At 45.7% G+C, this 16821-nt stretch overlaps 1 protein-coding gene across 3 annotated transcripts in view; it reads left to right on the top strand.

The window, feature by feature from the left end:
- Positions 1 to 16821, top strand: part of NALCN (sodium leak channel, non-selective) — a 1296054-nt gene that overhangs the window by 543911 nt on the left and 735322 nt on the right. For all 3 annotated transcript variants that reach the window (XM_063953246.1, XM_063953245.1, XM_063953244.1), the window contains one exon: positions 15671 to 15757. In XM_063953246.1, coding sequence (XP_063809316.1) covers positions 15671 to 15757 — 87 coding nt within the window. The remainder of the gene's footprint in view (positions 1 to 15670; positions 15758 to 16821) is intronic.

Genomic DNA, 16821 nt, shown 5'->3' with positions numbered 1-16821 from the left:
AGCCAGTTTGTGCAAGAGCCTCCAAATTGCCTCTTTTTCCTGCCAGTATAAGTACGGACTGTCTGACGTGCCTACTTGGATGCGGTCACTCATATAATCCTCCACCATTCTTTCAATGGGGAGAGAATCATATGCAGTGACAGTAGACGACATGTCCGTAATCGTTGTCAGGTCCTTCAGTCCGGACCAGATGTCAGCATCAGCAGTCGCTCCAGACTGCCCTGCATCACCGCCAGCGGGTGGGCTCGGAATTCTGAGCCTTTTCCTCGCACCCCCAGTTGCGGGAGAATGTGAAGGAGGAGATGTTGACAGGTCGCGTTCCGCTTGACTTGACAATTTTCTCACCAGCAGGTCTTTGAACCCCAGCAGACTTGTGTGTGCCGGAAAGAGAGATCCAAGGTAGGTTTTAAATCTAGGATCGAGCACGGTGGCCAAAATGTAGTGCTCTGATTTCAACAGATTGACCACCCGTGAATCCTTGTTAAGCGAATTAAGGGCTCCATCCACAAGTCCCACATGCCTAGCGGAATCGCTCTGTGTTAGCTCCTCCTTCAATGTCTCCAGCTTCTTCTGCAAAAGCCTGATGAGGGGAATGACCTGACTCAGGCTGGCAGTGTCTGAACTGACTTCACGTGTGGCAAGTTCAAAGGGCAGCAGAACCTTGCACAACGTTGAAATCATTCTCCACTGCGCTTGAGACAGGTGCATTCCACCTCCTATATCGTGCTCAATTGTATAGGCTTGAATGGCCTTTTGCTGCTCCTCCAACCTCTGAAGCATATATAGGGTTGAATTCCACCTCGTTACCACTTCTTGCTTCAGATGATGGCAGGGCAGGTTCAGGCGTTTTTGGTGTTGCTCCAGTCTTCTGTACGTGGTGCCTGTACGCCGAAAGTGTCCCGCAATTCTTCTGGCCACCGACAGCATCTCTTGCACGCCCCTCTCGTTTTTTAAATAATTCTGCACCACCAAATTCAAGGTATGTGCAAAACATGGGACGTGCTGGAATTTGCCCATATTTAATGCACACACAATATTGCTGGCGTTGTCCGATGCCACAAATCCACAGGAGAGTCCAATTGGGGTAAGCCATTCCGCGATGATCTTCCTCAGTTGCCGTAAGAAGTTTTCAGCTGTGTGCGTATTCTGGAAACCGGTGATACAAAGCGTAGCCTGCCTAGGAAAGAGTTGGCGTTTGCGAGATGCTGCTACTGGTGCCGCCGCTGCTGTTCTTGCGGCGGGAGTCCATACATCTACCCAGTGGGCTGTCACAGTCATATAGTCCTGACCCTGCCCTGCTCCACTTGTCCACATGTCCGTGGTTAAGTGGACATTGGGTACAACTGCATTTTTTAGGACACTGGTGAGTCTTTTTCTGACGTCCGTGTACATTCTCGGTATCGCCTGCCTGGAGAAGTGGAACCTAGATGGTATTTGGTAACGGGGGCACACTACCTCAAGAAATTGTCTAGTTCCCTGTGAACTAACGGCGGATACCGGACGCACGTCTAACACCAACATAGTTGTCAAGGCCTCAGTTATCCGCTTTGCAACAGGATGACTGCTGTGATATTTCATCTTCCTCGCAAAGGACTGTTGGACAGTCAATTGCTTGGTGGAAGTAGTAAAAGTGGTCTTACGACTTTCCCTCTGGGATGACCATCGACTCCCAGCAGCAACAACAGCAGCGCCAGCAGCAGTAGGCGTTACACGCAAGGATGCATCGGAGGAATCCCAGGCAGGAGAGGACTCGTCAGAATTGCCAGTGACATGGCCTGCAGGACTATTGGCATTCCTGGGGAAGGAGGAAATTGACACTGAGGGAGTTGGTGGGGTGGTTTGCGTGAGCTTGGTTACAAGAGGAAGGGATTTACTGGTCAGTAGACTGCTTCCGCTGTCGCCCAAAGTTTTTGAACTTGTCACTGACTTATTATGAATGCGCTGCAGGTGACATATAAGGGAATATGTTCCGAGGTGGTTAACGTCCTTACCCCTACTTATTACAGCTTGACAAAGGCAACACACGGCTTGACAAATGTTGTCCGCATTTCTGTTGAAATACTTCCACACCGAAGAGCTGATTTTTTTGGTATTTTCACCAGGCATGTCAATGGCCATATTCCTCCCACGGACAACAGGTGTCTCCCCGGGTGCCTGACTTAAACAAACCACCTCACCATCAGAATCCTCCTTGTCAATTTCCTCCCCAGCGCAGCAACACCCATATCCTCCTCATCCTGGTGTACTTCAACACTGACATCTTCAATCTGACTATCAGGAACTGGACTGCGGGTGCTCCTTCCAGCACTTGCAGGGGGCGTGCAAATGGTGGAAGGCGCATGCTCTTCACGTCCAGTGTTGGGAAGGTCAGGCATCGCAACCGACACAATTGGACTCTCCTTGTGGATTTGGGATTTCGAAGAACGCACAGTTCTTTGCTGTGCTTTTGCCAGCTTGAGTCTTTTCATTTTTCTAGCGAGAGGCTGAGTGCTTCCATCCTCATGTGAAGCTGAACCACTAGCCATGAACATAGGCCAGGGCCTCAGCCGTTCCTTGCCACTCCGTGTGGTAAATGGCATATTGGCAAGTTTACGCTTCTCCTCCGACAATTTTATTTTAGATTTTTGAGTCCTTTTTTTACTGATATTTGGTGTTTTGGATTTTACATGCTCTGTACTATGACATTGGGCATCGGCCTTGGCAGACGACGTTGCTGGCATTTCATCGTCTCGGCCATGACTAGTGGCAGCAGCTTCAGCACGAGGTGGAAGTCGATCTTGATCTTTCCCTATTTTTGGAACCTCAACATTTTTGTTCTCCATATTTTAATAGGCACAACTAAAAGGCACCTCAGGTAAACAATGGAGATGGATGGATACTAGTATACTTATGGATGACGAGCGACTGCCGACACAGAGGTAGCTACAGCCGTGGACTACCGTACTGTGTCTGCTGCTAATATAGACTGGATGATAATGAGATAAAATTAAAATATATATATATATCACACTAGTACTGCAGCCGGACAGGTATATATTATGTAATGACGGACCTGCTGGACACTGTCTGTCAGCACTGCAGACTCCTAAAGTAAGCTACTAGTATCAAGAAGATAGAAAAAAAAAAACCCACGGGTAGGTGGTATACAATTATGGATGGACGAGCGACTGCCGACACAGAGGTAGCTACAGCCGTGGACTACCGTACTGTGTCTGCTGCTAATATAGACTGGATGATAATGAGATAAAATTAAAATATATATATATATCACACTAGTACTGCAGCCGGACAGGTATATATTATGTAATGACGGACCTGCTGGACACTGTCTGTCAGCACTGCAGACTCCTAAAGTAAGCTACTAGTATCAAGAAGATAGAAAAAAAAAACCACGGGTAGGTGGTATACAATTATGGATGACGAGCGACTGCCGACACAGAGGTAGCTACAGCCGTGGACTACCGTACTGTGTCTGCTGCTAATATAGACTGGATGATAATGAGATAAAATTAAAATATATATATATATCACACTAGTACTGCAGCCGGACAGGTATATATTATGTAATGACGGACCTGCTGGACACTGTCTGTCAGCACTGCAGACTCCTAAAGTAAGCTACTAGTATCAAGAAGATAGAAAAAGAAAAAAAAACACGGGTAGGTGGTATACAATTATGGATGACGAGCGACTACCGACACAGAGGTAGCTACAGCCGTGGACTACCGTATTGTGTCTGCTGCTAATATAGACTGGATGATAATGAGATAAAATTAATATATATATATATATCACACTAGTACTGCAGCCGGACAGGTATATATTATGTAATGACGGACCTGCTGGACACTGTCTGTCAGCACTGCAGACTCCTAAAGTAAGCTACTAGTATCAAGAAGATAGAAAAAAAAAAAAAACACGGGTAGGTGGTATACAATTATGGATGGACGAGCGACTGCCGACACAGAGGTAGCTACAGCCGTGGACTACCGTACTGTGTCTGCTGCTAATATAGACTGGATGATAATGAGATAAAATTAAAATATATATATATATATCACACTAGTACTGCAGCCGGACAGGTATATATTATGTAATGACGGACCTGCTGGACACTGTCTGTCAGACTCAGCACTGCAGACTCCTAAAGTAAGCTACTAGTATCAAGAAGATAGAAAAAAAAAAAACCACGGGTAGGTGGTATACAATTATGGATGGACAAGCGACTGCCGACACAGAGGTAGCTACAGCCGTGGACTACCGTACTGTGTCTGCTGCTAATATAGACTGGATGATAATGAGATAAAATTAAAATATATATATATCACACTAGTACTGCAGCCAGACAGGTATATTTTATGTAATGACGGACCTGCTGGACACTGTCTGCAGAATGCGTTTATAAAAACACCACACGACGAGTGTTTAACTTTTTCAGGCAGACAATCACAATATACTGGTGGTCAGCAGACAATCACAATACTGGTGGTCAGTGGTCACTGGTCAGTCACACTGGCAGTGGCACTCTGGCAGCAAAAGTGTGCACTGTACTTAAATATGTACTCCTGCTATAACTGCTCCCCAGTCTCCCCCACAATTAAGCTGTGTGAGCAGTGAGCACTCAGCACAGTCAGATAATGATATACAGTATTACATATGATGCAGCACACTGGGCTGAGCACAGATATGGTATGTGTATGTGACTGTGTCACACTGTGTATCGTTTTTTTTCAGGCAGAGAACGGATTAATTAAACTGGTGGTCACTGGTCGCACTATCAGCAGCAAGTAGTACTCCTCCTAATAATATGCTCCCCAAAATTTGTGTCTCTCTCTAGTATCTAGTCTAAACGGAGAGGACGCCAGCCACGTCCTCTCCCTATCAATCTCAATGCACGTGTGAAAATGGCGGCGACGCGCGGCTCCTTATATAGAATCCGAGTCTCGCGATAGAATCCGAGCCTCGCGAGAATCCGACAGCGGGATGATGACGTTCGGGCGCGCTCGGGTTAACCGAGCAAGGTGGGAAGATCCGAGTCGCTCGGCCCCGTGTATAAAAACCTGAAGTTCGGGCGGGTTCGGATTCCGAGGAACCGAACCCGCTCATCTCTAGATTTTACATGCTCTCTACTATGACATTGGGCATCGGCCTTGGCAGACGACGTTGATGGCATTTCATCGTCTCGGCCATGACTAGTGGCAGCAGCTTCAGCACGAGGTGGAAGTGGATCTTGATCTTTCCCTATTTTACCCTCCACATTTTTGTTCTCCATTTTTTAATGTGTGGAATTATATGCCAGTAATATATCAATAGCAATGGCCTACTACTATATATACTGCGCACAACTGAAATGCACCACAGGTATGGATGGATAGTATACTTGACGACACAGAGGTAGGTAGAGCAGTGGCCTACTGTACCGTACTGCTATATATATTATATACTGGTGGTCCGCAAACTGTGCAAAACTGAAATGCACCACAGGTATGGCTGGATAGTATACTTGACGACACAGAGGTAGGTAGAGCAGTGGCCTACTGTACCGTACTGCTATATATTATATACTGGTGGTCAGCAAACTGTGCAAAACTGAAATGCACCACAGGTATGGATGGATAGTATACTTGACGACACAGAGGTAGGTAGTGCAGTGGCCTACTGTACCGTACTGCTATATAGTATATACTGGTGGTCATCAAACTGTGCAAAACTGAAATGCACCACAGGTATGGATGGATAGTATACTTGACGACACAGAGGTAGGTAGAGCAGTGGCCTACTATACCGTACTGCTATATATTATATACTGGTGGTCAGCAAACTGTGCAAAACTGAAATGCACCACAGGTATGGATGGATAGTATACTTGAATACACAGAGGTAGGTAGAGCAGTGGCCTACTGTACCGTACTGCTATATAGTATATACTGGTGGTCAGCAAACTGTGCAAAACTGAAATGCACCACAGGTATGGATGGATAGTATACTTGACAACACAGAGGTAGGTAGAGCAGTGGCCTACTGTACCGTACTGCTATATATTATATACTGGTGGTCAGCAAACTGTGCAAAACTGAAATGCACCACAGGTATGGATGGATAGTATACTTGACGACACAGAGGTAGGTAGAGCAGTGGCCTACTATACCGTACTGCTATATATTATATACTGGTGGTCAGCAAACTGTGCAAAACTGAAATGCACCACAGGTATGGATGGATAGTATACTTGACGACACAGAGGTAGGTAGAGCAGTGGCCTACTGTACCGTACTGCTATATAGTATATACTGGTAGTCAGCAAACTGTGCAAAACGGAAATGCACCACAGGTATGGATGGATAGTATACTTGAAGACACAGAGGTAGGTAGAGCAGTGGCCTACTGTATCGTGCTGCTATATAGTATATACTGGTGGTCAGCAAACTGTGCAAAACTGAAATGCACCACAGGTATGGATGGATAGTATACTTGAAGACACAGAGGTAGGTAGAGCAGTGGCCTACTGTACCGTACTGCTATATATTATATACTGGTGGTCAGCAAACTGTGCAAAACTGAAATGCACCACAGGTATGGATGGATAGTATACTTGACGACACAGAGGTAGGTAGAGCAGTGGCCTACTGTACCGTACTGCTATATATTATATACTGGTGGTCAGCAAACTGTGCAAAACTGAAATGCACCACAGGTATGGATGGATAGTATACTTGACGACACAGAGGTAGGTAGAGCAGTGGCCTACTATACCGTACTGCTATATATTATATACTGGTGGTCAGAATGCTGTGCAAAACTGAAATGCACCACAGGTATGGATGGATAGTATACTTGACGACACAGAGGTAGGTAGAGCAGTGGCCTACTGTACCGTACTGCTATATAGTATATACTGGTGGTCAGCAAACTGTGCAAAACTGAAATGCACCACAGGTATGGATGGATAGTATACTTGACGACACAGAGGTAGGTAGAGCAGTGGCCTACTGTACCGTACTGCTATATATTATATACTGGTGGTCAGCAAACTGTGCAAAACTGAAATGCACCACAGGTATGGATGGATAGTATACTTGACGACACAGAGGTAGGTAGAGCAGTGGCCTACTATACCATACTGCTATATATTATATACTGGTGGTCAGCAAACTGTGCAAAACTGAAATGCACCACAGGTATGGATGGATATTATACTTGACGAAACAGAGGTAGGTAGAGCAGTGGCCTACTGTACCGTACTGCTATATAGTATATACTGGTGGTCAGTAAACTGTGCAAAACTGAAATGCACCACAGGTATGGATGGATAGTATACTTGACGACACAGAGGTAGGTAGAGCAGTGGACTACTGTACCGTACTGCTATATATATATAGTTATACTGGTGGTCAACAAAATTCTGTACTGTCCTCCTACTATATACTACAATGCAGCACAGATGTGGAGCGTTTTTCAGGCAGAGAACGTATAATACTGGTGGTCACTGGTCAGCAAAACTCTGCACTGCCCTCCTACTATATAATACTGCTAGTCCCCAGTCACCACAATAAAGCAATTAGCACACTGAGCACAGTTATTTGCAGCACACTGAGCACAGTCAGATATGGAGCGTTTTTCAGGCAGAGAACGTAGATATTTGCACTTGCAGCACACTGAGCACAGATATTTGCAGCACACTGAGCACAGATATTTGCAGCACAATTTGCAGCCCACTGAACATAGAAACTGAGAGGACGCCAGCCACGTCCTCTCACGATCATCTCCAATGCACGAGTGAAAAATGGCGGCGACGCTCTGCTCCTTATATAGAATACGAATCTCGCGAGAATCCGACCGCGGGATGATGACGTTCGGGCGCGCTCGGGTTAACCGAGCAAGGCGGGAGGATCCGAGTCTGCCTCGGACTCGTGTAAAATGGGTGAAGTTCGGGGGGGTTCGGATCCCGAGGATCTGAACCCGCTCATCACTAGATACAAATGGCTGTAAATGATTACATTGGTAGCTAAGAAAATGTATTTGCTTTGCTCCTGGGATACAGTATTTTTTTAAAATATTTCTTAAACAGGTATTTTGTGTACTGACAAATTGATTAAAAATAAATCTATCTGGCCTGCCTTGTCATAAAACCAGAAGCTCCACAGCGCACTCCATATGATGAAGCAAATTGTTGCTACAACCGTGTACAGTAGATGTGCTGTCGACAGAAAGGAGCAGATGGGACAAAATTTCCCTTGGGGTTGAATAAGAACACACACACACACAAATCATGGTTAGCATAAAATGTAGCTTTATACATTAAAATGTGTATAAATGTGTAATTCACAGCATTGTGTTCCAATAAAAGCTAGATGAAATTCCTTTAAAAAATCAGCAATTGGAAATGAGAAGTGCATGAATAATGATTATTAGTAGCATCTACAGTTGGGGGCAAACTCTGGTCTCCTAACAGTGGGGGTCATTCAGAGTTGATCGCTCGCTGCCAATTTTTGCAGCGCAGCGATCAGGTGAAAAAACAGCATTTCTGCGCATGCGCATGCCTCGCAATGCACACGCACGATGTACGGGTACAAAGCTCTTTGTGGTTGTGCTCAGGTTCTAACGAAGTTTTCCTTTGCACTGGTGGCCTCAAGAAGATTGACAGGAAAGGGGCATTACTGGGTGTCAACTGACCGTTTTCAGGGAGTGTTTGTAAAAACGCAGGCGTGGCTGGGTGTTCGCTGTGCAGGCGTATGATGTCAAATCCGGACACAAATAGGCTGAAGTGATCGCAAGCGCTGAGTAGGTTCAGAGCTACTCTGAAACTGCACAAACTGTTTTTGTAGAGCTCGGCTGCACATGCGTTCGCACTTCTGCTAAGCTAAAATACACTCCCCAGTGGGCGGCGGCATAGCGTTTGCACGGCTGCTAAAACTAGCTAGCGAGCGATCAACTCGGAATGACCCCCAGTACTAACTGCTGCTCAGGAGTGTATTGTGGTATAAGAATAGGGAGATATCATGAGGTTAACCTCCTGCTAATTACACATACCAAGTAAGTAGATCAAAAATAAAAATATACAATAAGTAAATAAATATAGAGTCAATAAGAATGGGACAACTGTATAACTGTACGTAGGGGCGTATTAAATGAGGAGGGGGCCTGTGTGCAGACTCCATCTGGGCTCCCCTTTACATATTTCATTAGCACAAAAATTCATACTGTAAATAGCAGACAATGGGCCTAGTTCAAGGTTGATTGCCAAAGCAAAATCTTCCTCTAATGGGCAAAACCATGTGAACTGCAGGAGGGGCAGAAATAACATGTGCAGATTTGGGTGGGGTGTGTTCAAACTGAAATCTAATTTGCAGTGTAAAAATAAAGCAGCCATTATTTACCTGCACAGAAATGGTAATGACTGTTAGTTTTGTGAAACCGGCGTATATGTGAAGTCTGTGCGGGTAACTGGAGGACTATGTGTATATTTGGATGGTCTGTGGGAAACAGTGTGATAAAGATGCAAGGAACAATCACTGAATTCCCCTGAATGTATTGGTGAAAATTAACTGGATCAATGATGAACGGGGTTTGGCTGATGATACGCTGCTGTACCGGACTGGCACCAGGCGATGACTGGACAGGGCTGGTTACCAGCTATGACTGGACTGGGCTGGTTACTGGATATGACTGGACTGGGCTGGTTACTGGATATGACTGGACTGTGCTGGTTACCGGATATAACTGGACTGGGCTGGTTACCGGATATGACTGGACAGGGCTGGTACCAGTAAAACTGGTAGTGCACTGTGAACTGAGCTGGGTACCGGTATAACTGGGAGCGCACTGTGAACTGAGCTGGGTACCGGAATAACTGGTAGCGCACTGTGAACTGGGCTGGGTAGCAAAAGTGCAGAGGTTTACAGGAACTAAGGTAATTAATGTTACCTCTTAGGGAGCTCAGCTACTAAGCTCACACTGAGCTGTGTGACTCAAGGAACTGACAGTTCTGAAACTCAGGTCTCTCTACTCATACCTCTTGGTCCTTGGTGATTGGTGAATAGAGTCAGGTGATCCAGTGAGTCTCAGCATGGCACAAGATTGGATAGCTCATGGTCAGGTGATCAGACTCACATCAGTACTCCAGGTTAGGCTCTGATGTGGAGTGAGGCCTGGCAGGCCGGAAAAACATTGAAGCCTAAACTCCTAAAAATGAACAGAGGATGCTTGCTTTTAGGCCAAAACACCAGAAAGCTGAGCACAGTGGATAATTCAATGCTGCACACAGGTTCCTGCTAGTTACTCACAGAGGAATTCCTACTCAGGTGGATAATCAAGAGTAAGCAGCACAGATTTCAGTCTACATGCTGAGCTGAAGCAAATGCAGGTTACAGGCTATGCTGAGGTAAGCCACAGAACATGAGAAATAATGTCAGATTCATGACAGAAACAATATAACCCACTAAAATCTAACTCTCTGCACATGTTATATCTGCCCCACCTGCAGTGCACATGGTTTTGCCCATTAGAGGAAGATTTTACTTTTGCAGTCAACCTTGAATTGGGCCCAATGAGCATCAGAACTGCAGCAAATTGACCACAAATGCATCACAAATGTATTACAAGTATGGGAATAAATACAGATCTTCATCCATATTCAGAGCTGGCACACCTCTGCAGCTGCGAACAAGAGTGTCTGCATAGAAATGTCCTCAACAAAATGGCCACCACCATGGAGGAGACAAAATAACTGACTATATGGACTAACAAGTACCTAGGAACACAAGCAAGCAAGCATTACCTTTAACAGTAGTAAGAAATAAGTCAACATTATCAGGGCCGGTTCAAGGGCGCTCTGCGCCCCGGGCAGGAAAAGGACGTGGCCTAATACAGGGGGCGTGGTCAATTACGCCCCCTGTACATTGCTAGCGCCGCTTGAATGATGAGCGGTGCGCGATGACGTCATCGCGCACCGCACAGCAAAAGGTCCTCTCCACGAAGGGAAACTAGACGCTATGCGTCTAGTTCCCTTCGTGGAGAGGACCTTTGCTGTGCGGTGCGCGATGACGTCATCGCGCACCGCTCAGCAAAGTTACTCTCCACGAAGGGAAACTAGACGCATAGCGTCTAGTTCCCTTCACAGGAGGCGGACGGGGACGGCAGCGGAGGCGGACGGGGGACACAGCGGGCAGCAGTGGCGGATCTTGCCACGGTGCGGCGCCCTCCGGAAGGCGCCAGCGCCCTCCGGAAGGCGGCGCCCCGGGCAAAAGTCCTGCTTGCCCGTGGCAAGATCCGCTACTGAACATTATGTCTGCAGGATCATGGCAGACCAATAAGCACTCTGGGAAACTCCATCTGACAGTGGTGAGGCAGGGCTAGGGTATATATATCTATGAGATGGAGGAGGCTGGGGTATATGCATACTTGCCTACCTGACCATCTCCATGAGGGAGAAAATGCTCTGTTCCTGGACTTTCCTGGCAATGTATGATTGCCATCACCTGTGGTGAAACACCTTTCTTATCAATTACCTAGCTCACCACAGAAGATGGCAATCATACATTACCAGGAAAGTCCAGGAACAGAGCATTTTCTCCCTCATGGAGAGGGTCAGGTAGGCAAGCATGGGTATATGTGTGAGGAGGGAGATGGATGAGGCAGGGCTGGAGTATATGTGTGAGGAGGGAAGTGGCTGGGACAATAGCATATATGTGTGAGAGGTACAAATGTAGCAGTGCTCATCGTTGCTGCGATGCGTACTCACATGCAAACGCATTGCGGCAACAACTAGCTGTGCCTATTTTCTGTGAGAAATTATCAGAATGTGTATTGCAGATTACCAGAAGGCACTATGGGACATATTTTCTAGTAGTAATACAGTAAGTAGTAAGTAATTTAAATTTTAAATGTAAAAATATGTGATATAAGTGTGGATCTCACTGTGTTTAGGTGAATTTAGGGGGTTATTCAGAGATGAACGCAGCAGATCGCTGCATATGCATCCAGCTCTGCGTTCATCTCTGCACATGCTGTGGGCCGCCCAGCAGAGGACAAGGCCACCCAGCATTTGTGAGGCCGCCTCCCAATGCCTCTGCAATCTAATTGCGGATGCATTGGAACTAAGCTTGACCCTTGGCAGCGCAGCCTGCCAGGCAGTCAGTGGGCATTTTTTTTATTGGAGCAGCTGCGTGTGACATCACGCAGCCACCCCAAAATCATAGCCGATCCGCCCCCATTTTTCCATCGCTGCCCCCGCAATGCCATAACTCCACCCCTGCAATGCAGCGCCCACAATGTACGTGTCTGCGCAGCCGCCATCTGCAAACTGCGCTGCGGGGTTCTAATGCGGCCGGGTCTTAATGACCCCCTTAGTTTAGATCTAGGTGTATTTGTGTGCATTTAGTGTGAATCCAGATGTATTTGTGTCGATGTAGTTTGGCTTTCACTGTGTTTATATAAATTTAGTGTGGATTTGGGTGTGTCTGCGTGAATTTAGTGTGAATCCAGATATATTTATGTTACAGTAATTTAGTGTGGTTCTGTGTGTTTTTATGTGAATTTAGTGTTGTTTCGGTTGGTTTTCTGGGAATTTTTTTGTGGATTTGAGCATGTTTGTATGAATTAATATGGATGCGGGTGTGTTTGTATGAATTTAGGGGGTCATTCCGATCCAATCGCTCGCTGCAGTTTGTCGCAGCGCAGCGATCGGGTCGGAACTGCACAAGTGCCAGCGCCGCAGTGCGCCGGCGCATGTCAATCGTCGGTGCCCAGCAATCGCCTCTGAGACAGAGGCGGTCGCTGGGCGGGAGGGGGCTGAACGGCGGTGTTAAGTCGCCGTTTAGTAGGCGCGGCCCTGCCAACGCAGGCGTAGCCGGACCGTTGGGGAGGCGTGGCACGGCGGGTGCGTGACGTCTCACACAGCCGCTGCGGCCAGCGGCAGCGACACACAACTCCTGGCCAGCCGCAGGAGCTGCGCTGGCCGGGAGTTACTCCACAGATACAAAGGCATCGCTTCTGTGCGATGCTTTTGTATTTGTGCGGGGGGAGGGGGGGGGGCGGCACTGACATGCGGAGCGGACTAGCCCTGTGCTGGGCGTCCCCCCGCATGTCTGAGTTTACGATTGTAGCTGTGCTAAATTTAGTACAGCTACGATCAACACGGAATGACCACCTTAGTGTAGATCTGGATTTTTCTGTATATTTGGTATTAACCCAGCTTTTTTTGCATATTTAGTATGGATGCAGATTTTACCCTCTTCCATATACAGTATTTGCATCAGCTCTGTAAATTTTTCATCTTCCCATGGATAGTTTACTCATTCTGCTCTTACCAACACAGTTTTCTTCACTTTCAGCTTTTTTTTTTTTACATTCTTCCCATCGCTATTTGCTATTTTACACATAAGAGTAAGATTTTCACAGTGTCTAAGACAAGCACATATCCTGCCTCTTCCTTGCGCCATCCCCAGAATACCACTTTTGCTTTTCTGCATACAGGGCTAGATTCTCATTATTTGTTGTTTATGTGTTTGTATGGAATGTTGATTAAATTAAATGTGAGAAGGCAGAAAATAATTGTGACTCTAGGTAGGTTTATTATCTTGGAATATTACAATTAAGCATGCTTTTTTCAATGTGCATTACAAAAATAAATAATAAATGTTTCTGTTGGGGATTAGACATTTCATTCCACTAACGCATAAACCTGGAAATTGTATTTTATTTTTAACAGTGCAGAACGCGCATTGCAGTTGTACATATAAGTTTACACTCTTTCACTGATGGCATTGTAAAATCTTGCCAACTTTTATAGAATATCCACTAATTAAAATAATCACTGTCCTTAAAATGTCTGCAATTAATGACCCTGCTTGATTTACTGAAGTGCTTATGAGTTAATGTGATTATAGGTTTGTGTGTGGGAAAGATCTGCTAACTGAATACACAGCCGTGTTCTTACATTATTGCATGGAGAACACGGAGTAGCCTGTAAGAAATCTGTCCGTGGGCTTTAATGTAATGATACAGTACATGTGCTGGCTAGGCTTGTCTCGCCAAACAGGAAATGGAAATCAACAATTAGCTCTAGAGACTATAGATGCCAGTGTCTGATTGGTTGTTAGAGTCAAGTGCAAATGTTTTTAAATACATTATTGTAGAACTCAAGGTAGCCGTAATTCCTGCCACATTGCGTGTATGGAAATAAATATGTGTATTCACTTGTATACAGAGCTGCCCAAAAGCTTGTTACCTTTATCAGTACATACTTGCATCAGCTCTATCTTTGGAGCAGCAGTTCCGTCTAATTATACATATGTGCAACTCTGCATAGCCCACAATTGTGTCTGCACACCCTCTCTGAACTCCGCCTACATGAGAATGCCTTATTAGCCAGAGGCGGATTGGCCATAGGGTTTACAGGGAAGATCCCCGGAGGGCCGACGCACCCGCGGGGCCTGTTTAGTTTGAGGACATGTGGTCCTTTTTATAGACATAATGAATAAGATGCAAAATAATTTGCATATATGAAAATGACTTTGCCACTTAGCCTGTGATTGCAGATGATCTAGTGTATGCTCTGTCTGCCTGCTTGGCTGACATATAAGATTGAGTGAATAGTGATTGGGATACGGTTGGTGTAATAAGCAAGAAAATATCTTTCTAAAGAATGATATAGTTTCCTAAATTCTGAAGGTGTATCATATAATGTGCTCATAATATGTAATTGTATTTCTTTTTAACTTCCCCTTGATGCTGGACATGCCCACTATCTGGAAAGTCTTGGGGGGAGGGTGCTGCTGCTATGGCCCATGGCTAGACCTTACACCTCTGGTGTTGCCCATGTGGGGCCACTAGTACAAAGTTTTCCAGGGCCGCTTTTTGTTCCCAATCCGCCCCTGATTATAGCCCAGTTATGCCCCTTAAGTTGCAACTGGAGATACAATCAGTTTTTGTATGTCACTGCATCTCCCCACGTTGCATATGCTAGGCTCCACGGAATATGTTGGGCACGTACTTGCAAGATACGCTCCACCAATGGGCTTGTGTTCAGCCATTATATTAGTATCTGAGGCCTAAAGAAAAGGTCTTTATTCATGTTAATCTGATTCCAAGTTCTCCAAAATTAGTATTTGCTGTAATAAAATGCAGTTTCTTTTTCAGCATCCCACAATTAGAAGATAAAGGGCTTTACTCAGGTTGGATGGCTTATGCCATCCAACCCACAGTTTCCCGATGTTTCGAGTTTGGGGAAAACTGAGGCACGTTGCTCCCGTTTTCCATGAGTGAGAAGGACAAGGACTGCGACGCTGTCACAGTTTCCTTGGTGTCGCTAGCCTCCCTGTGACTGCAGGTCTGCGTAAGGTCAGACTTACTGAGACTGCAGGCGCAGTTGAACATTGCGGTTGATGGTCGCAATATTCATCCCGAACTGTGATAGCATTGCAGTTCGGAACAATCACAAATGCAGGAAAGGGATGGAAAGCACCTCCTCCTGCATTTACATTGCTAAGGATTGTAATGCAAAACTGCTAAGAGCATCTTAGTAATTACGATCTAAACTGTATAAGGCTCAATGTTTGTTAGTGAGAAAAAAAAATATTAAGATTAAAGTTAAACTAATTTTCACATACACATTTTAAATGTTGTGCAATTAGTACATCTTAATTTATGTTAACTTTTATTTCTTCTCTAGATGTTTCATGAAGATTCAACTGGTGGATGGCAATTAGTTGCTGTTGATGTGAATAAGCCCCAGGGGAGAGCTCCAGCATGCCTGCAGGTAACGTGTACTTATAATAGTCATAGTGAAGGTGCTGGATGTAGATGGATGTAGATGAGCATCATCTGTAACAATCAGAAAATGACAATACTGTTCCTTCTGCTCCAAACGATGTACCATTGTATTACTGCATAGACACAGTTGCCAAGAGACCTGAATTTCCAGGGACAGTCATCGGTTTAAAGATTTGTTTTTGCAAATATCCCCATTTTTCGACACTAAACTAATATAATTTCTCTAACGTCCTAGTGGATGCTGGGGACTCCGTAAGGACCATGGGGAATAGACGGGCTCCGCAGGAGACTGGGCACTCTAAGAAAGATTTAGTACTACTGGTGTGCACTGGCTCCTCCCTCTATGCCCCTCCTCCAGACCTCAGTTAGAATCTGTGCCCGGAAGGAGCTGGGGGGCTATGTGGAGGCAGAGCAGGTGCAGATGAATGAGGTGTCTCCGCCGACGGCGCCAACACCTGATTGGATGGATATGTGGAAGGTGTTAAATGATAATGTAAACTCCTTGCATAAAAGGTTGGATAAAGCAGAAACCTTGGGACAGTCGGGGTCTCAGCCCATGCCTGATCCTACAGCGCAGAGGCCGTCAGAGTCTCAGAAGCGCCCACTATCCCAAATTGTTGACACAGATATCGACACGGATTCTGACTCCAGTGTCGATGGCGATGATGCAAAATTGCAGCCTAAAATGGCTAAAGCCATCCGCTACATGATTATAGCAATGAAGGATGTATTGCACATATCAGAGGTAAACCCTGTCCCTGACAAGAGGGTTTATATGTTTGGGGAGAAAAAGCAAGAGGTGACTTTTCCCCCTTCACATGAGTTAAATGAGTTGTGTGAAAAAGCGTGGGATTCCCCCGATAGGAAAGTGCTGATTTCCAAAAGGTTACTTATGGCGTACCCCTTCCCGCCAACGGACAGGATGCGCTGGGAATCCTCCCCTAGGGTAGACAAAGCTCTGACACGCTTATCTAAGAAGGTGGCCCTGCCGTCACAGAATACGGCCTCCCTAAAGGATCCTGCGGATAGGAAGCAGGAAAGTATCCTGAA

This window comes from Pseudophryne corroboree, chromosome 2 (assembly GCF_028390025.1).
Source record: "Pseudophryne corroboree isolate aPseCor3 chromosome 2, aPseCor3.hap2, whole genome shotgun sequence".
NCBI lineage: Eukaryota > Metazoa > Chordata > Amphibia > Anura > Myobatrachidae > Pseudophryne > Pseudophryne corroboree.
This window is presented reverse-complemented; position numbering and strand designations above follow the sequence as displayed.